General features: G+C 37.4%; 2 protein-coding genes across 4 annotated transcripts in view; one reads left to right on the top strand and one right to left on the bottom strand.

The window, feature by feature from the left end:
• The first annotated feature begins 663 nt into the window (after window positions 1–663).
• PP2D1 (protein phosphatase 2C like domain containing 1) lies at window positions 664–21,057 on the top strand. Of its 2 annotated transcripts, XM_042903489.1 has the most exons (4): window positions 664–967; window positions 5,495–5,548; window positions 7,340–8,403; window positions 19,824–21,057. In XM_042903489.1, exons 3-4 carry the CDS (start codon window positions 7,500–7,502, stop codon window positions 20,621–20,623), a joined length of 1,704 nt encoding a protein of 567 aa, XP_042759423.1. In that variant the 5' UTR covers window positions 664–967; window positions 5,495–5,548; window positions 7,340–7,499; the 3' UTR covers window positions 20,624–21,057. The 2 variants fall into 2 exon arrangements, with proteins under 2 accessions (XP_042759423.1, XP_042759422.1); XM_042903488.1 differs by lacking the exon at window positions 5,495–5,548 and having other exon boundaries at window positions 675–967.
• RAB5A (RAB5A, member RAS oncogene family) overlaps window positions 20,822–23,219 on the bottom strand; it is a 31,268-nt gene continuing 28,870 nt past the window's right edge. For both annotated transcript variants that reach the window (XM_042903491.1, XM_042903490.1), the window contains exon 6: window positions 20,822–22,262. In XM_042903491.1, coding sequence (XP_042759425.1) covers window positions 22,147–22,262 — 116 coding nt within the window. In that variant the 3' untranslated portion in view covers window positions 20,822–22,146. The remainder of the gene's footprint in view (window positions 22,263–23,219) is intronic.

Below are 23,219 nucleotides of genomic sequence, written 5' to 3'. Positions count from 1 at the left end.
AACCATGATGGCGTTCACAAGTGGTGCCTCCAAATTCCTTTCTTGGCCCACTCTAACCTGGAACTGCACAGGGAAAGGGACTCTGCAAAACAGTTGCCAGCTTCACCAAGTTACTGGTGGGAGATTCTGGAGGAAATGCATTGAGTTCCGTTTTAGACGCGTTAACGATGAGTTGATTGTAATACGTCCCCACGGAGATGCCCCGTAAGCACCTGTCTTGTCCAAATTTCATCACTACGCAAACATATTGCTCTAGTTCTAATCCATCCTGGGGTGAGAGAGTGGAATGCAGCTTTGGATTATGAACCTAGGAATGAAAGATATTGGCCAGGAGTGAAGACAGTCTCAGGAAACAAAAAGATGGTTCAAACAAGTCTATAACTTTCAGGCAGTGACTTGGGGCAGTGAGATGGAGTGTGCAGGCCCTACAGGGCAGGTGGGAGGTGGTGTCCTGGAGAGATGGCCTCAGAAACCTTACCTCTGACTGAGGAGAGAATTGGTCTATCCATCAGGGATAGCCTCTCAAATCAGAATTTTGAAAGTCTCATGACTTGTAAAACAAAAACTTACTTGACAGTTATTCCTCTTATTTTTTAATCCTCTTATGGAGGCACAAGACAGTATGTTTAATGAATGATTCTTCTTTTCAGAAACTTCAAAGACAAGTTTGTTAATACGGTTTGTGACCCTCCTGCTTCAAAGTCCTTCAGCATCATAAAGAGAGTTCTGACTGAGGTTCCAGGTGATGTAATAAACATCCCACACAGAGAGGTGTAGTATCACATCCGTGGAACCCCCACCACTGCCCCCACACCACCACCATTGCTCCCACCGTCTCAACCACCTCCACTACTGCTGTCAACATCATTATCCAATCTGGAGGAACAGAGGCTGGGGAAAGGCAGTAAAGAGAGAGCAAAGGGAGGTAACAATTCCAAATAAGTATGGAAATTAATAGTGCTTTCAGGTAAATCTTTTTCATTTCTAGTGGACAACAAATGTAGTCGACTAACATTTTTTTAAAAATTCCAGTGTAATTAACGTACAGTGTGATATTCGTTTTAGGTGTACAAGATAGTGATTCAATAATTCTACATATTACTCAGTGTTCATCATGATAAATGTACTCTTTTTTTTAAATATGAAATTTATTGTCAAATTGGTTTCCATACAACACCCAGTGCTCATCCCAACAGGTGCCCTCCTCAATACTCCTCACACACCCTCCCCACCCTCCCACCACCCATCAACCCTCAGTTTGTTCTCAGTTTTTAAGAGTCTCTTATGTTTTGGCTCCCTCCCTCTCTAACCTTTTTTTTTTTTTCCTTCCCCCCCCCCCCACCATGGTCTTCTGTTAAGTTTCTCAGGATCCACATAAGAGGGAAAACATATGGTATCTGTCTAAGCTTCTGCACTGCAAAGGAAACAATCAACAAAATTAAAAGGCAACCAACAGAATGTGAGAAGATATTTGCAAATGACCTATCAGACAAAGGGCTAGTATCCAAAATCTATAAAGAACTCACCAAACTCCACACCTGAAAAAACAAATAATCCAGTGAAGAAATGGGCAGAAAACATGAATAGACACTTCTCTAAAGAAGACATGCAGATGGCCAACAGGCACATGAAAAGATGCCCAATGTTGCTCCTCATCAGGGAAATACAAATCAAAACCACACTCAGATAAATGTACTCTTAATCCCCTTCACCTGTTTCACCCATCCCTCCACTCACCTCCCCTTTAGTAACCATCAGTTTGTTCTCTATAGTTAAGAGTCTGTTTTTTGGTTTGTCTTTTTCCTTTGTTAGCTTTTTTTTTTTAAGTAGTCTTTACACCCAGTGCATAGCCCAACATGGAGCTTGTACTCACGACCCTGCAATCAAGACCTAAGTTGAGATCAAGAGTCGGATGCTCAACTGACTGAGACATCCAGGTGCCTCTCATTTGTTTCATTTCTTAAATTCCATGAGTGAAATCATATGGTATTTGTCTTTCTCTGACTGACTTATTTGATTTAGCATAATACCCTTTAGATCCATCGATGTTGATGCAAATAGCAAGATTTCATTCTTTTTTTTTTTTTTTATGGCTGAATAATATCACCTCTTCTTTATCCACTCATCTATTGATGGGTATTGGGCTGCTTTCATAATTTGGCTATTGTAAATAATGCTGCAAAAACCATAGGGGTGCATGTATCCCTTCGAATTAGTGTTTTTGTATTCTTTGGGTAAAATACCCAGTAGTATGATTACTGGACCATAGGGTAGTTCTAATTTTTTGAGGAAGCTCCACACTGTTTTCCACCGAGGCCGCACCAGTTTGCATTCCCACTAACAGTGCACAAGAGTTCCTATTTCTCCACATCCTCACCAACACTTGTTTCTTGTTCTGTTGATTTTAGCCATTCTGACAGGTGTGAGGTGGTATCTCACTGTGGTTTTGATTTGCATTTCCATGATGAGTGATGTTGAGCATCTTTTCATGTGTCTGTTGGCCATCTCTAAGTCAATGAACAGTTTTATCTGCAGTATTCTTTTTCCTCCACTCTCTTAGTTATCAAATGAAATCTTGGCGTCCTGTTAGACTATGTACAGGGGCAAATGATATATTATTCTGACTACCTTTTACAAAGGAGGGCTTCAATCCCTCTCTATGCTCTTATTCTGCTGTATTTTTCATGTTAGTACTTACCCCTATCTGGGAATATATGTTTACATGCTTCCTTTATTTATTGCCTGCCTTTGTGTCAGTATAAGCTTCATCACAGACCATGCCTGTTTTCTTCACTGCTGTATTCCAGCAAATAAAACAGTACTTAGCATATTTCAGACACTCAAGTATTTGTTGAAAACTGAATGACACATTACATTCTAAGAATGACTCCAAGTGAGAGGTGAGAGAGAACTGTATCAGGCTAGTGCCTATATACAGAAAAATAAACTTCTGGTGTAAAGGATTGACTCTTTGTCAAATCACAGTCATAGGGTGCCTTATATATTGTCCCAACAGTTCATTAAGCCTCAGAAAAACTATACCCTTTACATGAACATTACCAAATAATAGCAATTAAAAATCTTGGCTCTACATTTTGGCCAGAAGAGCTTAATAGCTTTGCCAGTACAGTATAACCTTGGATTGTGAATGACTTGTTCTGCAAGTGTTCCACAAGAGGAGCAAACATTTCTACCCAATTTTAACTTGATAAACGAACGATGTCTTGCAATATGAGTGGGACGTGATGCTGAATGTCACATGATCACAACTGAGCCAAAGGTTCTTGAAATTTGCTTTGATATACACGTGCTTTGGATTACCTGCATGTTTCTGGAATGAATTATGCTCTCAAACCAACGTTTTCTTGTATTCATTTTCTCCACCTACTTCTTTGCTTTTACATCCTGTTTCCTTTGGTGGGTCCTCTTCCTCCTTCCTGCTAACTGGTCATTCCCTTGGATTTGCCTTGGACCTTGGACCTTGTTGATATCTCTCACCTGTGAGTTTTTCTAGGTCAGCTTCTCAAATGTCATGATGCCATTCTTAGCCAGATGAGGGGTTAGGTCCCTGGTTGGGTACTGTCCTGGGCTTCATCTGACCTGTTTAATTCTTTGTATGAAGGTATGAGTGGCACTGTGAACTCCTCCCCTGGAAGCTTCAAGCTTTTTTTGTCTCTGCATCTTCAGCACCATGCACACTAGTTGGCCTGTTGTAGGTATTGAAGAAGTGATTGGATGCTGACCAAATTTTTTGATGAGATTAAAGTATTTACCAGTGAAATTTATATAATTTTGGGATTTGCTCTAAAATATTCTAATAGACAGGTGCCTGGGTGGCTCATTGGTTAAGCTTCCGACTTTGGCTCAGGTCAAGATGTCATGGTGCATGGGTTTGAGCCCTGCATTGGACTCGGTGCTGACAGCTCAGAGCCTGGAGCCTGCTTCAGATTCTGTGTCTCCCTCTCTCTCTGACCCTCCCCCCACTTGTGCTCTGTCTCTCTCTCTCTTAAAAATAAATAGACACTGGGGCACATGAGTGGCTCAGTCGGTTAAGCATCTGACCCTTGATTTCAGCTCAGGTCATGATCTCACAGTTCTTGAGTTCAAGCCCCGCATCTGGCTCTGTGCTATCAGATTCTCTCTCTGTGCTTGGGATTCTCTCTCTGCCCCTCCCCCACTTGCTCTCTATCTTTCGGTCAAAATAAATAAAAATAAACTTAAAAAAATATATATATAATAAACAAATAAATAAATATTAAAAAGGTAAAATATTCCAATACAAATACATAAAATGAAACTAAAAAATAAAATGGTTGAAGACAAAGATGAAACAAGAATGAAAAAGTGTTGGTAATGGTTGAAGCTGGTGATGTTTATATGGGGGCTCATTATACTCTTCTATTTTTGTGTATTTTTAAATTTTTTTGTTAAAAAAACACAGAAATTTGTTGTTGAGGCAAAGCTAGGAGGGTCTACTAATATGCTAATAGTTCTAGAAACATTTATGAAGGGCAAATTTGTAAATAAAATTTTACTATACAGTTGTGCCCTTCAGGGAATTAAATACAAATAAGGAAAGCAGCAAAACGTTTCAAACTTTTCAGAGCTCTGCTTGTTTCTTTAATTTTTCATATTACCATGTGCAAAGCATATATGAAAGTTACTAAAACCCCTTGCCTATCACATAGTACACCATCTTATTTATCATTTATCATAGAAAATTTTCCTTCCTAGAAATAAGATTTTTGCATAGCATATAGAATAAAAATTCTACTGGGAAGAATCTTAAAGATATTTGCCTATTTTCTAGAGCTATCGTATTATTTTACTTATGCATTCATTTCTCATTTACATACATTTCTCAAAATTAGGCTCTATTTTTTTTAATGTTTTTATTTATTTAAGTAATCCCTACACCCAACATGGGGCTTGAACTCATGACCCCAAGATCAAGAGTCAAATACTCCCCCAATTTAGCCAGCCAAGTGCCCATATACTGTGTTCTATCTTGTATGTCCAGTTTATTTTTATTATTATTTGTTAAACTAACATAATTGTAGCCAAGCAATGATATATACGACTTACCACAACATATTAATAAATACACATCAAGGAATTCTGAAACATTCAGATTCAGTTTCTGCTATTAACAACATCCTCTCCCTGGGTGCCTGTTTGGCTCAGTCAGTACATCATGTGACTGTTCATCTCGAGGTTGTAAGTTCAAGTGTCATATTGGGTATAAAGTTTACTTAAAAAAAATCCTCTCCCATTGAGTTACTAATTTTTTCCCTTAAATTAGTTTTATATAGAATACATTTCCCCCTAAGCATTGCAATTTCACGTCTTTATGTCATATGTTGTCATTTGGTATGGTTCTCAGTGTTCTTTTTGCTTAGGGTAGAAGGAGCAGGCACTTTCTGAGTGTCCCCTATTGCCAATTGCTTCTCCATTGATCTCATTTGATGCTAAAAATAATCCTGTTCATTTACAGAAAGAAAGCAGATGGTCAGAGAAGCTCAATAACTTGACTAAGGCCATATAGTTTGTAAGTGAAGACAAATTTTCTTTTTTTTAAAAAAAAATTTTTTTTAATGTTTATTTATTTTTGAGACAGAGAGAGACAGAGCATGAACGGGGGAGGGTCAGAGAGAGAGGGAGACACAGAACCTGAAGCAGGCTCCAGGCTTCGAGCTGTCAGCACAGAGCCCAACGCGGGGCTCGAACTCACGGACCGTGAGATCATGACCTGAGCCGAAGTCGGACACTTAACCGACTGAGCCACCCAGGCGTCCCAAGACAGATTTTCCTTTTAATCCAGAGTCTACATTGTTTACAGTAGATTGTTTTGCCTCTCCATATTCCAACTTTCAATATGAGGCCATGACTTAGTATTGAGTGATAATGGCAGATTCTGGGATGGCATGCAAAATGTGACCCTACTTACATTTCAGAAAAGATGACATATTTATATTATATATGTAAATATATTTATGTAATTAATGTTAACATTAATATATCATATCATTATATATTTAATGATATACACACACACATACATACACACATATTTGGAAAGATAGATAACAGGCGGTTAACTGAGCCTGGGATTTGGGAGTTAGGGGTGGGGCTGGGGAGACAAGCAGAACACGCTTTCATTTCTAGTTTGTATCTTTCTGTCATGAACTTAAAAATGATTATGCATTGTTTTTATGTAGAACATATTATTATTTTGTCATTAGTACTAAATGGGCTCATTTCTTATTTTGACAACTGTCAGCATTCTTGAATACCTGTTACTATGCATATTATTGTAGGTGCATCTACTATATTAAACGTACTCACATCACATACAATTATATGACTTGAGTTGAAGTTAACGGGATGTCGCATGTCATAAACATTTAAAGCTACTAACTTTGATTTTTCAGGTTTTAAAATATTCTTTAACTAAAGCACTTTTTCAGATCTCCAACATTTCCCTGGGCTTCATGAATTGTGCTTATGTGGATAAAAATTGCCCTATGTGCTGAGTACTGTTCTAGATACTTCTGGGAAGTAGTATAAGAAAGGATGCCTGCTGTCCAGATATTTATCGTTCAGCTCCACAGCTTTTCTTTCCTTTCCTCAGCCTACACCCCTTTCCCACGTAGTCCTAAAAAATTCTGTCCTATAGTTCTTTTTATTAGTCTGCTTGGTTTGGGCATCTCCTATGCATTTTGTTGCAAATTCTTTAAGTAGAACAAAACAATATTTTCAGCAAGATAAAATGGAGTACAAAAATATTCATGCTCGTGGCACCTGGGTGGCTCAGCCAGTTAAGGTCTGACTCTTGATTTCAGCTCAGGTCATGATCTCACGGTTCATGAGATGGAGACCCCAGTCGGGCTCTCTGCTGACAGCATGGAGCCTGCTTGGATTCTCTCTCTCTCCCTGTCTCTCTGCCCCTTCCCCATGCTCTCTCTCTCAAAGTAAATAAATCAACTTAAAAAAAAATAATCATGCCCAATTTTAAATCAAATACCTAGGTCTCAGCATATACCTTCAAATGGCTGGGATACAATCTTGTGTTGATTTCTCAGAGTATTTGTTCTTAGATTTCTAGTTGACTTTGTAGAGACTTTGCCTAATTTTATTCAGGCACACACAGTTCAGTCACCAATTTTGTGAGTCCTACTTTTGTGGTCTTTTGGGAATGACAGAAAGATGCATCAGAATATTCAGCGGTAGGCCCACATAAAACTGTGAGGAACTAAAGCAAATCGCAAAGATAAAGGTCTGCCTGACAAGACTTTCTGTGTCATTCCTAGCACGTAAATATCTTTTATCCTGTTTGCAGAGTGTTTTGGAAATCAAGGGAATGGAATGTGAGAAAGTCGACATTTAATTCAGACCAGGAAATACCACTTTCATTGAGAAGAAGGTATTTTAAGAGGAAGAAAAAGGGCAGACCATCCAGAGACTCTGAAGAGTATGATAAGCAACAGGTCGGTGATCACATGATAACATTTCCCTGTTCCACATGCAAGCACAAAATTGACGTACATGAAATTTTCCTCCATAAAAAGCAACATGTGGCTTGGGCCACCCTGGGGTTTCAGTGGATGGGTGGAAAGAAACCAGGGCCCTCAGTGATTGCCATTCAGAGACAGCTCATAATCGCTAAACTATTGTCATCATCTAGATTCACTGAAAAAATCCTACAGAGCATTAACAATGCTTTTGAGCTACTTTGGAAGAAACAAATACCAGCATACTATAAGATTGTTGACAGCATTCATAGGAGTTCCACACATCCTCAAACTATCTGTCATCTATTGATTAAAGGTGTCGCCATTTGTGAAGATAGAAATTCTACATGGAGAGCTGACATGAATGATAAATTCACTGTAGTGAACAATTTTGGCAATAAACACAATGTGTGTTTCTTTGGTTTGTTTGATGGACATCATGGTGTCTCAGCAGCAGAGCTGACATCAGTTGAACTCCCAGTTTTACTTCTCCATCAACTTTCCAGATTCGATCCTTCCTACCAAATGACCCCTGAAGAGCAAAACATAATCGAATCCTTTCACACAGTGTTTAGAGAAGAATACATAGCTATAGAAGAACTTTTCACCTCCATAACGAAAAAGAAAAAAACATTGAAATGTGAGTATGAGAACATACACAAAGCCTTTGCAAAAGCATTTTGGAGAATGGACAGGCTTTTACGTCTTGGAAGGAAAGAAGTATCCAGGGTTCGATGGAGTGGCTGTTCTGCAGTTACCTGTATACTGGAAGGCAACATTAAAAATCCCTATGCTGAGAGGAGAATCCATAAGCGTGTTAGTGTGGCCGAGAGTTTCCCTTCCCAGATGATGCCACAGATAATTTCTGGAGTATTGCATATTGCAAACACTGGTATGTACATTGAGTTGTGCACACTATACCTTACATTTATTTTTTATTCCTGGCAGCAAAACTTCTCTTGCTTCCAGAAATACTTAGTGACCTATGACGTAGTGACTTATTAATGCCTAGAAATTCCATTGGCTAATTTAAGAAAAGATCAATAACCACAGATTAAATGCATATTGCAGGCACAAAAACAGTTGTAATTTTGGAGGAACATATACAAAATGATGTGACCAAAATGTTAAATTTCCTAAATGGGGTAGCAATACAGCTGTTGATAAAGGAAAAGCACATTTGCTTAGATCTGAATGAAACAAAAAACATTTCCCGTACTTCCCTTTTCCAGGAGAATGGAAAGTTCTTTGAGGATTGTTACAGTCTGAACTGGTTATTCTGATAACACAATTGCAATAGGTCATGTGTGCTTATCGGTCAACTAGCATCAATTTGATTTTAGAGAAATAATACTTTATGCCTCAATTTTATAGGCATATGTTCTCTTCTCCAAAAGAGAATTTTATTTCAAGAAACAATTCTTTTCACTTTAAGTGTTAAAGTTCTAGCTTAGGAGCTGGCCAAAATGGAAAGCACATAGGTTAAACAGTTTTAGAAAAGTTAAGCTGAGTTTCATGAGATGCCCCTTTCATGAACAGAGTTATTTGTTGTTGTTATTGTTTTTTTAAGTAAACCCTACCCTCAGTGCAGGGCTCGAACTCATGACTCCGAGATCAAGAATCGCATGGGCTACCAACTGAGCCAGTCAGGTGCCCCTGGATAGAGTTATTATTATTATTATTTTTAATATGAAATTTATTGTCAAATTGGTTTCCATACAACACCCAGTGCTCATCCCAACAGGTGCCCTCCTCAAGGCCCATCACCCACTTTCCCCTCCCTCCCACCCCCCATCAACCCTCAGTTTGTTCTCACTTTTTAAGAGTTGGATAGAGTTATTATTAATAATTGCATTCACTTATTGAATATTGAAGATAGCCTAATTTCTCATTTAGTTTTACAAGAACCCTGATATCTAAAGATATATTCTAAGTATTATTTTTTTAAATGTATTTGACATATGACCTTGTGCAAGTTTAAAGTATGTTAATATGATACATTTATATATTATAATATGATTGCTGTTCAGGTGACAGCACCTCTATCATGTTACATAATTACCATTTCTTTTTTAGTGGTTGAAACAATTAAGTTCTAGTCTTAGCAACTTTGACGACTATCATACAGTATTGTTCTCTATATTCCCTATATTGTGCATTAGATCTCTGGGACTTATTACTTGCTGCAAGTGTGGACCCTTAAACTATCCATACCCCTGCCCTAGTATCTGTTGTTACCTCAATTTTCTATTTTTTAAAATGTTTATTTTATTTTTGAGAGAGAGAAAGAGCACGAGTGGGAGAGGGGCAGAGAGAGGGAGATACAGAATCCGAAGTAGGCTTCAGGCTCTGAGCTGTCAGCACAGAGCCTGATGCAGGGCTCAAACTCATAAACCATGAAATCATGACCTGAGCTGAAGTTGGATGCTTAACCGACTGAGCCACCCAGGTGCCCCTACCCCAGTTTTCTAGATGAGAAAACAGAAACTGGGAGAGGTGAGATGATTTGTTCAAGGTCTCAGAGGTAACAGGAATTGGAGCTGGAAATTAACCCTGCTATGTCATACTGCATCTAAAGGCGATTGCTTCCAAAGCTTGAGGAGGCTGGCCCTCAGAGAGTGGGACATTGTGATCGACATGGCTCTGAACAAAAACCAGACAATCACGAAGACCACTATAATGTCAAGGTCCCTGGAAGTCAGCCTGTTTCTGCTCTAGCTCTGGTTCTGAGCCCAAGATGAGTAACTCCCATTAAACAATGCCAAGTGCAATGCCAGTTAGTTCCCTCAGAATTTTCATCATTTCTCAGGCTTTATGCTGAGGTTCCAGATGGCTTCAGAGCAGGTCTACTTCATACACAGTTTTCAGATTTCAGATCAATCTGGGAACTGACCCATATTCTTGGACTTGGGACCTCCATTAGAAAATGTCATTACACATTAAGGTTCTTGTAAAATTAAAGGAAGAATTATGAGATAGTGAATAACTAGACACTATCATTAAATGTCTAATTTACTATGATTTACTACTTCCAGAATCACTGCCGTTTGGCTGGTTCTAATCTCCAGGTCAGACTTTTGTTGGACCTAATCTCCAGGCTACATAATTATGTTAAACTGTTTTCATTTAGGCATCCTTCATTTTAATAAAAACAAATAGGTAGGGGAAAAAATCCAGCTTGTGAAAAGGAGGTTGTGATTAATGACAAAAGAGTGCTCCTGGAAGAAAGCAATTTAAATGGGTTACAAAAAAATGTTCACAGAAATTCACCAAGAGCATGTTTTGTATTTTATGATACAAGACCTCTAATTATAGCAAGCACATTTTTTTTTCTTATTTGAAGTTTGTAAAATACCAGTGCCATCACAACTCTGAAATTAAACAAAAGAAAAAAAAAAAACTTGCTTTATAATGAAACATGAGTGCAATAATGAAGCCACTGAATAAATGTTGAATGTGTGCATGTGGAAACAGACACTTCCAAACCAACATTCTTGAGTTTTTATTCTTAGCACATCTCATTTAGAGTGCATTTTATAATTTCTCTTGGTGCTCTCGTATTTTACTTCAATTAGTCCTCACAGAATTAAAACACTAACAAATGTATTTACACAGAATACATAATTACACATTTTCCCTAACATCAAATAAACCACAAGTTTTACATTTCTAATTAACCACACTAGTTCCTTATAAACAGAATGAGCCCTTAATTTTCCCCAGTGCTTTTATTTTTAATAGCTTTATTGAGATGTAATTCACAAAGCATACAATTCACCCGTGTACAGTTCTGTGGTTTTTAGTACATTACATTTACAGATATGTGCAACCATCACCATATTCAATTTTTGAAAATTTTTGTCTTCTTACAAAGAAGCTCAGTACGCTTTAGCAATCAGCTCCCTAACCTGACATTTCTCCAGGTCCAAAAAGCCACTGATCTACATTCTGTCTCCATACAGTTCCCTCTTATGGGTACTTCATAGAAACGTAATCATATGACTTGTGTTCTTTTGTGACTACCTACTTTCACTTTGCATGTGTTGAAGGTTCACCCATGTTGTAACCTGCATCGGCACTTCTTTCCTTTCGGTTGCTGCATAATATTTCACCGTACAGTTGTGCCACATGTTGTTTATCCATTTATCAGTTGAAAAACATTTGCATTGTTTCCAATTTTTGGCCGTTATGAATAATGTGGGCATGAACCTTGTGGATAAGTTTGTGTGTGGACATGTTTTCACTTGCTTGGGTACATACCCAGGAGTGGAATTGCTGGGTTGTAAGATAAGTCGACAGTTAACCATTAGAGGAACTGCCACACCATTTTCCAGAGTGGCCACACCATTTCACTATCCTGCCATGGATGTCTGAGGGCTCTAATATTTACACATTTTCCCAGTGCTGTCTTTCTGATTCTAGCTATCTTAGTGGGCATGAAGTGGTACTGATTTGCACTTTTCTTTGTTGACTATGTTGACTATTGACTACCTCTTTATGTGATTATTAATCATTTCACTATCTTCCTCTGAGAAATGTCTACTCAAATCTTTTGTCCATTTTTTTTTAATTGGGTTACTTGTCTATCGAGTTGCAAGGTTTTTTAGTATTCTGTACACAGAATCAGATAATATGATCAGGAAATATTTTAATTACATGGGTTTCTTCTCTTTCTTGTGTTCTGAAGCAAAAACACCTGAATTTTGATAAAATCCAATTTATCAACTTTGTTGTTTTGATGCTTGTACTTTTGGTGTCAAATCTGAGACCATTGCCTAATTCAAGGCTGCAGGAACTTACACCAGTGTTTTGTTCTAAGAGATTTATAGTTTTATCTCTTACATTCACATCTATGATCCATTTTGATCATGATGAGGGGTCCAACTTCCCTCCTTTCTGTGTGGATATACAGTTGTATACTGTTATCTCTTTTACTACTTTCCTTTGAATTGATTTCTTTATTCCTATCTATCTTCTTTGTTGGGTAGTTAGCTATAACTCTTTGTTATTTTAGAAGTTTACAGTATACATGGGGCGCCTGGGTGGCTCAGTCGGTTAAGCGTCCGACTTCGGCTCAGGTCATGATCTCATTGTCCGTGAGTTCAAGCCCCGCGTCGGGCTCTGTGCTGACAGCTCAGAGCCTGGAGCCCGTTTCAGATTCTGTGTCTCCCTCTCTTTGCCCCTCCCCTGTTCATGCTCTGTCTCTCTCTGTCTCAAAAATAAATAAACGTTAAAAAAAAATTTTTTTTTAAGAAGTTTACAGTATACATCTTTAGTTTCTCACAGTCTACCTTCAAATATTACATCATTTTACATATGGAATAAGATTCTTACAACAGCATACTTTTGTTTCTTCCTTCCCAGACTATATATATATATATCATATATAAGGTGTAAGAATCTTATTCCCTATGTATATGATATATATATGTGATATATATGATATATATATATATGATATGATATATGATATATATGGTATATATGTGATATATATGTGATATATATATGGTATATATATGGTATATATATGACATATATATGATATATATGACATATATATGAGTTTGTTTATATGTATAAAATATCTATTTTTTAAACTTGTCTATTCTTATACAAGCATATCTAGGAGGTATTTTGGGTTTGGTTCCAGACCACCACAATAAAGAAAATATTGTGATTGAAGAATTGTTCTTTAATAGGAACTAAATATAAAAGTCCTTCAGTCAACTCTTCCCAATGTACTGAAAAATAAAATGTAGACGATAGATATTTAAAAAAAAAAAAAAAAAAAAAAAAAAAAAAAAAAAAAAGAAAATATTGTGACAAAGCGAGAGAAAAGAATTTTTGTTTGTTTCCCAGTGTCCATATGTGATGATCACACTATACTGTAGTCTACTAATAGTGTTATGGCTAAAAAGCCACAGTGCATATCTTAATTAAAAATACTTCGTTGCTAAAAAATAGTATCATCTGAGGTTTTAATAATGTAATCTTTTTGCTGGTGGTGGGTGTTGCCTCCTTGTTGAAGGCTGATCAGGGTGGTGGTCGCTAAAGGCTGCGGAGACTGTGACAATTTCTTAAAATAAGACAACAATAAAGTTTGCCACATCGATTGACTCTTCCTTTCATGAACTATTTCTCTGTAGTTTGTAATGCTGTTTGATAGTATTTTACTAACAGAAGAACTTCTTGCAAAATTGAAGTCAATCGTCTCAAACCCTTCTGCTGCTTTATCAACTTGAGTGCCTGTGATATTCTAAATTCTTTGTTGTCATTTCAATGATCTGCACGGTATCTTCTTTACCAGGAATAGATTCCATTTCAGGAAACCACTTTCTTTGCTCATCCCTAAGAAGCAAGTCCTCATCCGTTGGTTTTATCATGAGATTGCAGCCATTCAGTCACAGCTTCAGGCTCCACTTGTCATTCTAGTTCTCTTGAATTTCCACCACATCTACACTGACTTCCTCCACTGGTCTTGAACCCCTCAAAGTCATCCATGAGTGCTGGAATCTGCTTCTAAACTCCTGTTGATGTCGATATGTTGACCTCTTCCCATGAATCATGAATGTTCAGAAGATTTCAATTTTCTTTGCCCAGATCTATCAGAGGAATAATTATCTATGCTGGCCATAACTTCATAAAACTCTTTCTGAAGTTACAACTTGAAAGTCAAAATGACTCCTTGATCCATGGGCTGCAGAATGGATGTTGTGTTAGCAGGCATGAAGACAACATTACTCTTTTTGCACATCACCAGAGCTCTTGGGTGACTTGATCAGCTGCATTGTCAATGAACAGTAATATTTGGATCTTTTTTTCCTGAGCAGTAGGTCTTAAGAGTAGGCTTAAAGGGGCGCCTGGGTGGCTCAGTCGGTTAAGCGTCCGACTTCAGCTCAGGTCACGATCTCACGGTCCGTGAGTTCGAGCCCCGTGTCGGGCTCTGGGCTGATGGCTCAGAGCCTGGAGCCTGCTTCCGATTCTGTGTCTCCCTCTCTCTCTGCCCCTCCCCCGTTCATGCTCTGTCTCTCTCTGTCTCAAAAATAAACATTAAAAAAAAATTTTTTTTAAAAAGAGTAGGCTTAAAATAGTAAATTGTATTATAAATAGTTGCACTGTCATCTAGGGTTTGTTGTTCCATTTATAGAGCACAGGCAGAGTATATTTCTCAAGACTATACTTAAGGGCCCTAGGATTTCTGGAATGGTAAATGGGCATTGGTAAAGTAGTGACTTAGTGTATCGATTCCAATATCTTTATGTCTAGATTATAAATATTTGTTCTTAAAATTCCTTTTAATGAGGCCCCAGAAACTACTTTTGTACTAGTGATGCAACCTTAATATAACTGGTGAGGTTCATTCTTCTTACGTATTAATATGTGATTACGCTTACCTCAAGAGGCTGTGAGGATTAAAGGAATCACTTGGTAACCTTGAGAAGAAAAGGACTGGGGCTTGAGGTGTCCAACAATTAAGGAATTGTGAATAATAGGAAAGTATTTGGTAAAGCTATGATTGGTCTCTGGATCTACAATGAGCTCATGGGACAGAAAACTGGGTCACTTAGGAAACAAAAGTAGTTTCTGGTAATTATTTCCAGCCCTATCCTTTTTCTGTAAAACCTAATTCAATTTCAGAATCACCTTATTTTACGCAGGGAAGAAACCATATTCTTAAATAACACTGACCTTTTACGTGCCTCTTCCTCCCTCTCCCTTTCTTGGGGTATGTTGGTGGTGATACAAACCTGATTCTGAAAATAGATTCAACAAATACTTGACAGATAGTTGAGGCTGACGTGTAAAGTGTTGTTAGGCTCCAGATGTACAACGGTGAACATGAGTTTCATGCTCATACATCCTACAAAACGAACAAAGGCATCTTTTGAATAACCAGTGAAAACTAGCTCCACATCAGCAAGACTCTCATGCTAATTGTCAGTAGGAAGATGTAAACCTAGTGTCCACGCATACAAATTCAGCCTTTTCTGCAAAATGAAAGTCCTGTAGACAAACTGGATATAGGTTGTTTCCCTGACCTCATTTACATGCATTTCTGTTATGATTCCATTTTAGGTATACCTCACTCATGTTTCAATTTCACATTTGTTCATGCTCCTTTTCAATTGCTTCTTTCTCCACTAATTTTCTCCAATAATTCATTTCCCAAGCTCCAAGTTATCGCTCTTTACTTCCTTAAGCCTATAAATCTACTTCATAAGAATTTTCTTAAAACTTTTTTTTCCCCCCAGGGGCACATGAGTGGCTCATTTGGTTAAGTGCCTGATTCTTGATTTTGGCTCAGGTCATGATCTCACCCTTCGTGGGTTTAAGCCCACGTTGGGCTCTGTGCTGGCAGTGCACAGCCGGTTTGGGATTCTTTCTTGCTCTGCCTCTCTGCCCCTCCTCCACCCGCTCTACCTCTCTCTCAAAATAAACTTGAGAGAGAGCAGGGAAGATCATGTGAAATCATGACCCGAGCCTAAACCAAGAGTGGGACACTTAACCGATTGAGCCACCTAGGCGTCCCAAATTTTCTTGAAAGTTTTTTATAAATGGATCTGAAATGAAACATTTATAGTTTTGTCTTTATCTTTTGTGGATATCCTCTCTTCTGGTTTCCCCTTCTTGGAACACAAAGGAAAACCACCTTTATCAAGTTTCTACTTATTGAATTACTTTCTTAAATCTCCACAATAACCTTGACAAAAAATAACATTGCAGGTGGAAAACTGTAACTCAGGGAAATAAAGTGGCTAAATGAAGATCAAACACAAAGTTGGAATTTATTAAAGCCCAAGTGTTTCAGATTCCCAAGTGTTCTGTTTCTTCCAAACCAAGGTAACATTTGTTTCCTGGGCACTCCTGCATCCTAAGTATGTTTCCTTTCCTTCCACCATATACAATTTCTCCTTTTCCCTCCAGTTCTAAAACTTTCCTGTTATCTTCAATAGTAAGTGGCTTTATCTGAAAAAGTATCTTGATCTTGCTCATTCACATCTAGAATTCCCTGTTTGGGATTCTAAGGTCACTCTGATGTTTACAGGGATACTCTTCATTTTCATAAGTTGGAGATAACCCAGCAATTGCAGGAGGCAGCTACACCATTGCTCCCTGCATAAGGGAACACTTTGCCTGACTATATACATGCCATCTTGAAAAAGCTTGAGTATCATCTCAAAGCACTTTTTCTAATCCCCATATAATTAATGTCCTCTTCCAGTAACCCTGTTCCACTTTTTTTTTCTAAATCAGATTGCATTTTTTGTTGTTGTTGTTGTTGTTCCACTTTTTTTCTGATAACATTTTCTGAACAGCACAATCTCTCCAAACTACTGAAGTTAGTAACTTTGTCTAGGAATATGAATTATTTATGCCCAGATTCACAGAAACTTTTGTGGGTTTTCAAATCAGTCCACTGCCTAGTTATTCTCATTCCCTCCAAATAGATGTTCCAAGAACCTTTCTTTAAAGCCAATCTGTCCTCCCTTTTAAAGTGTCATAATCTGTTCCTTTCAGTTCTCCACACACTTGGACATACAGTATTATTAAAAAAAATTTTTTTAACGTTTATTTATTATTGGGACAGAGCGTGAACCGGGAAGGGGCAGAGAGAGAGGGAGACACAGAATCAGAAGCAAGCTCCAGGCTCTGAGCTGTCAGCACAGAGCCCAACGCGGGGCTCAAACTCACAAACCGCAAGATAATGACCTGAGCCGAAGTCGGACGCTTAACCGGCTGAGCCACCCAGGCGCCCCAATACAGTATTATTTAAATCTTCTAATTTCCCATCTTCCTGGGGCCTTTTTGTTCACTAGTCTATCCTAGCTTTCAGCTTAATGTAGCCAAACTGCTTATAACAACCTCATTTACAGCTGACAGCACATGCAACCTATGCAAAGGATATAAATGAACTCTGCACATATAATTTTTCTTATTTCCTCCAACGGTACTCTTCTAGGGCCTGAATCTTATGTATCCTCTACTTCCTGGGTAATGTATGAATAGCTGAGATACAGTGGGTACCCCCTCCCTTCACTTTTTCCTTCATGAACCATTCACATAGGTAAGGATACAAGTTATTCAGAAGGCACTATTTCCCTTTTTATCAGGGTGAGCAAACTATCAGCTAACTCAAAGTCAGACAGCAAGTAAATTGTAGAGCAAAAAGTGCAGCCAGAACTTAATATCCCTTCTTCTAGAAAGTTCTATTATGTTGACCCAGAGGGATGTTCACAATAGTAAAATAAACACAGCAACTGGGGGTGGGGGTGGGGGAAGGCAAATAGTTTAAGGCTGTGCTTACCAACCTCTGCAAAGGCAACTTAAATAAAAATACCAGTTTACCACCTTTCCGTTGTAGCAACATAATTACTGTATTAAGTTCTTTTCAAATCGTGCAACAGAGAAAAGTATTTTTTCTTGTTGCTAAAAGGGCTTTGGCCTGCCACATGCAAATTATCATTTAGGAAGTCAGTGGATTTGACCATTCTGAGCCAAATGATGTCCCCTGTGTTTTCAGAGCGATTTACATGTATATGTACACACATAAAGAAATTTCCTAATTTAAAAGAGGTATTGAATCCTGTCTTCTGAATACAACAATTCAGTTTACCCAGGTGACATGTTCACTATTATTCCATGCTTTGCTGGTACAGAAATAATTTACAATTTAGCAAAAGCCAAGGATTATTTTACTGATTCACCTTCTGTAGTGTTTAGAATGACTAGCAAAAAAGACAAGTCAATGCAAAGTATTAATAACCAAACCACAGAGATGTAAAAGAGGTAATGTAGTTTTTGTCACTTACTATTCTCTGGTTTTAAACACATTTTCCACATACATCATCTTTAGAATTCCCATTACACAAATGAGCCAATAGGGCTCAGCCTATCACTGACACTAATGCTTCATCACCAACTTAGGCTCTTTCTGTCCAACCATACTAGTCGTATAGACTTTAGTCTTCTGAAATCTCAATTTCTTTGCCTCAAAACCCGAGATGGGGAGGTTAGAATTGAACCCCTGTAGCAGCAAAATTCAGATTTGAGGTATAGCGTTATGCTTGAAACCAGAATATTCTAATGTAAATTCTGCATGATCTCAGGAATTTTAATTCTCAAAGGTACTATAATATTCAAACATCATTGGGCCGCCTGGGTGGCTCAGTCAGTTGAGCATCTGACTTCGGCTCAGGTCATGATCTCCTGGTTTGAGTTTAAGCCCCACGTTGGGCTCGGTGCTGACAGCTCAGAGCCTGGAGCCCGCTTCAGATTCTGTGTCTCCCTCTCTCTGCCCCTCCCCCACTCACACTCTGTCTCTCTCTCCTTCAAAAATAAACATTAAAAAAAAAAAAAAAAATCCAAACATTAACCCCATCTCAGATTAGTATAACCTTTCATAAATGATAAATGATTCCATATCAAGAAAAACTATTGCCTATGTTAGAATATATAATCCTATTCCTAAAAATTTGGGAAAATAATTTTTCTAAGAAATTAAAACAAACTTTGTGTATCTTTTTAATAAACCAAAGAAAGTTTTGGTAATACAACCCTCCCTTAATCTGTTCAGAGCATTGTTTAGATTTTAAGATTTCAATGAAGCACACATCACAGGTTCATCTGAACCACGAACAAACTATGATCTACTTTTAAGATGTCAGTTTTCAATCGAAGAGTTTAATTTAATGTTGACTATTATCAATGTAATACATTAACAATACATATTATTTTTGCTTTACTAGGGCTAATGGACTTAAATTTCTTTTTAACTACACAACATGTAACTAGTAATATCAACATTAACAGTGGTATTCTGTTTACGTCACCCAAACCTACAATATGTTCAAGATCAAACTCCACTCTTAAAAAAAAAAACACCCAAAAACAACAAAAAAAAAATGCCTGTTTTTAATTAAGAAGGCATTTATCTGAACATGTAAAAAATGTCTGCTCTGTGGAATATATGTCGGTTATAAAAAATTTCAACTGTTGGCTCTTCAAAATAAATATTCAGAAGCTGAATAAAAAACTTGATGGTTATTTTTATTGTCTGTAGCTTTAGTTATTTTAGTATTAAGTGCAGTATTTTAAACACTAGGTTGCTTAAAAATGAGGGATAAACTGGCCTTCCAGTTTCAGATCTTAATGGCCATAAATCGTTCAGTCATATCATTACTTCACACATGTAAAAAACATTTTTAAATTTCTTGCTTTCTGTTTATGCACTGAAACACAGAATTAATAAAGTCAACAGCATACTTTGAGACAATTAGTTTAGGATTAATTTTTCAAATAATCTTCTAGGTAATGTACAAGCAGTCTTATGCAGAAATGGAAAAGGCTTTTGCATAACCAAAGAACACACTACGCGAAACATAACCGAAAGAAGGAGGTTACTTCAGAATGGAGCGATGATTAGTTCAAATGAACCACATGGGCTCCTAGAAGGGCAAATAAAAACCACACGAGGACTTGGGTTTCATGGAAATCTCAAACTGAAGAAATCCATTATTCCAGCACCTCATACTATCTCTGTCCCTATAGATGACTTATGCCAATTCCTTATTTTAGCTACTCATGGACTCTGGGAAGTTCTGGATACAAAGGAAGTCACTGCACTGGCAATGACAATGTTTCAAGTGTATAAAGAAACCTGTTTTGTCAAGCAAAACAAATCTTTACCATCCAAAGAGCCTCTGCTTTTCCCAACCAACGAACCAAGTAATACTAAATCAGAAAGTAATATCCATATACTATTTCAGTATAAACCTGAATCTACAAAATGTGTGTCAACTACAAATTCAAAAGAAAATGTATCTGATTCAAAATGTTCTAATTCTCAAAACGCACAAACATTTCCATCAGAAATGACTAATCACAATCTTTGCAGTGAGAAAGAAACCAAAGGACCAACCAGTGCAAATGATGGGCCAAAAGATTCAAGTGAAAAAGAAAAAGAATCATGCACTAAAAATTTCTATGAAGGTGCAGCCAAGTATATTAGCCATGAACTTGTGAACGCTGCTTTAGTGGCTGGCTCCAGAGACAACATTACAGTCATGGTAATACTTCTCAGTGGAAGTGAGGATCAGTTTTTGACATAACAGTTAAAGTTCCGATTACCCAGAATATAAAAACGTACAGACAATTCTTCAAAGACCCAGATATTAGGATCATACATCAATACCATGCAAATCATTTTTACAAATGTATTAAAGAAACTATAAAAGCATGTTTTAGGTTACATCGTACCATTTATACATGTTCACTGTTCCGTGTCAAAAAAAGAGAAAAACCAGTGCTTGCTTTTTATACCACTTTATTCCAACCTGAGCACCTCAATAGAAAACTAAACACTGGTGAACTGTCTTTCTTACTAATTCTGAATTACTGTAGATGTACAAGTTCTGCTAGCAGTTCAACACTTAAATAGATTAAATCATCTCTGACACATGGTAGATTTCATATAATGAAAATACCTAAAACAATTAGTGCAATATACTGAACTGATCAAAATAAAATGAACTTTGGAAAACAAGGCTGCAAGATTGTTACTAACATACGGCAATATTTATGTTACAAATTATTGGTACGTTGTTTATTATGGTTCTAGCCATGTAGGAACAACTGGAGCCCCTTCCTTTCAAAGGGAGAGAAAAGGTAAAATTAGCTGTTTTAGTAACTGTACATTTTGTATACTTTTAAGCAACTCTTAAATATTACAGAAAAAGTAATAAACATATATGGAGACTACAGTGCAGTACCCTATTTACAGTACAGCTGAGGATCAAATTTAAAATAATCAAGTTTGAATGTACATAATTGTTAGTGCATTGACTATATTACGTCCAAAGGGAACGAAAGCCCCCTCCCTGCCCCCAAACAACAAAACCTATGTAATGGCCAGCAGTGATTGAACAGAAATCACAGACACCTGGTTTGTTTCATTTCTGTTGAAGAGCTCACATGTTTGAAGGGAACACTATCCATTAAGATCAGTTTTCATATTCCTAAAACAAGAGATTATATTTGACTTTTTTTTACCCCACTAAAAATACCAGGACAGCTGTAATTTAGATGCCACTAATGTTCATTTTTTCCACCCTTTCACTAAAGATGTGGCACTGTTTTCTTGTGGTTAATTTGTTAAAACGTGGAATGTACATTTTAAGTATGCATACTAAGAGAAATTACCAGTTGCCTGAATACCATAGCTAAGCATAAATATCCTTAGAATCTCCTTCTAAAAAAACAATGTTTTCTGAAAAGCCCAAATTAATAAGTTCCAAATCTTTTTCATAGAAGTGGCTGGTTAACTGTGGGTTTCCATCATCATTTGTCTCTATCCCTGGTGATGAGAAATGATTCCCCCTAACCGTCCAAGGAAACAAGCATACACACACAGCTCTCATCCCCCCTTTCTACTTCTGAAACATTAGTCAGAGGGTCACATGCATGTTATTAAAAATTAAGTTCAAAACACTTAAAATAATTCTGTATTAGAAACTTGACTCTATCATAAGTCTCTTCTTTTTGGAAGTCATACTGGGCTGGTTAAATGCTCCAATTCCACTGTCATTAACATTGAGGAAGCAGAAGAGTATTCCAGCAAGTTCAAACTGGAGGTTTAGTTACTACAACACTGACTCCTGGTTGGCTGCGTGGGTTCAGTAAGGTCTACTCCTCTTCCTCTGGCAGAATTTGCTCCTGGATTCTGTGGTTCATTCTTTGGCAACTTTTTAGCTGAGAGACAAATTGTCAAAATACACACAATTAGAATATTCATATTAGAATTACTTTCACCTACTTACTTAAAATATTTTTTTTTTCCAGCTAGGTTAACCCAAAGAATCACACAGCAGTATGTTCATTCTTTTCAAATGTTTACTGAGTACCTACCAAATACTATGGACTGGTCAGTCCTTAGGTCAGTGGAGTTACACACATATAATTAAAACTTAATTTACTAGAGCTATATTTAATCCTTTATATATTTTCAGTTAATAATACCAGAAAAGTTATACTTTATTTGATAATCATTAATACTTCTATTGTTTAAGAAAATCTAAGTTAATAATGATGGCCAGCCAGTAAGTTTATAAAGAATCTTAGCTTATACCAATATTCTCTAGACTGCCACAAACACTTTTCTGGAACAGTTTGGGATTATAAACAAGTACCATCACCATCATCCCGTAAGAACCTGTTCTCTTACTGGGCTACCTAATTATCATCCCAAATTCTGGCAGGTCACATCTCCTGTTTTCTTCCTGGTTACACAGACTTTACCCTTCAAACATCTACCGCTTTCCTCTTTTGGGTCTGATTAAGAACCCTAATCCGATTCACCAGTAGCTCTGCCTAGTTATGAGTTGCCTCGATTCTGAAGGCTCTATCTCAAAAAGCTGCTCTCAATTTTGAGTCAGGTGAGCTTGGCTTGCCACATTTGGATGAAGCCCTCAACCAGCAATCAGGGTTTTAGTTCTGCTAAAGTCCATACAGCTAATGGCTGTTCTCTGGAGCCTGGATCTCTCTGATTTAAAAATTCACCTGTTACATACACTCTGCTTAGATCCCAAAGATCCTTGATGTGGGTTCACTAAATATTAACTAACTCTAAGAGTATGGATTATAAAGGTGACTAGATACATTGGTCTCTATCAACCTTGGAGAGGGATGACTATGGCTGAGTTCTAGCTT

Source organism: Panthera leo, chromosome C2 (assembly GCF_018350215.1).
Source record: "Panthera leo isolate Ple1 chromosome C2, P.leo_Ple1_pat1.1, whole genome shotgun sequence".
Classification (NCBI taxonomy): domain Eukaryota; kingdom Metazoa; phylum Chordata; class Mammalia; order Carnivora; family Felidae; genus Panthera; species Panthera leo.
The sequence above is the reverse complement of the archived record's forward strand: the minus strand, read 5'-3'. Positions and strand labels throughout refer to the sequence as shown.

What these genes read in the sequence shown, in the direction of transcription:
- PP2D1 (XM_042903488.1), top strand. Translation starts at nt 945, where the DNA reads ATGGAAATTAATAGTGCTTTCAG. An exon ending in GAAATTAATAGTGCTTTCAG is followed by an intron (nt 968 to 7,339) that starts GTAAATCTTTTT and finishes TCCTGTTTGCAG; the next exon opens with AGTGTTTTGGAAATCAAGGG. An exon ending in ATTGCATATTGCAAACACTG is followed by an intron (nt 8,404 to 19,823) that starts GTATGTACATTG and finishes ATAATCTTCTAG; the next exon opens with GTAATGTACAAGCAGTCTTA.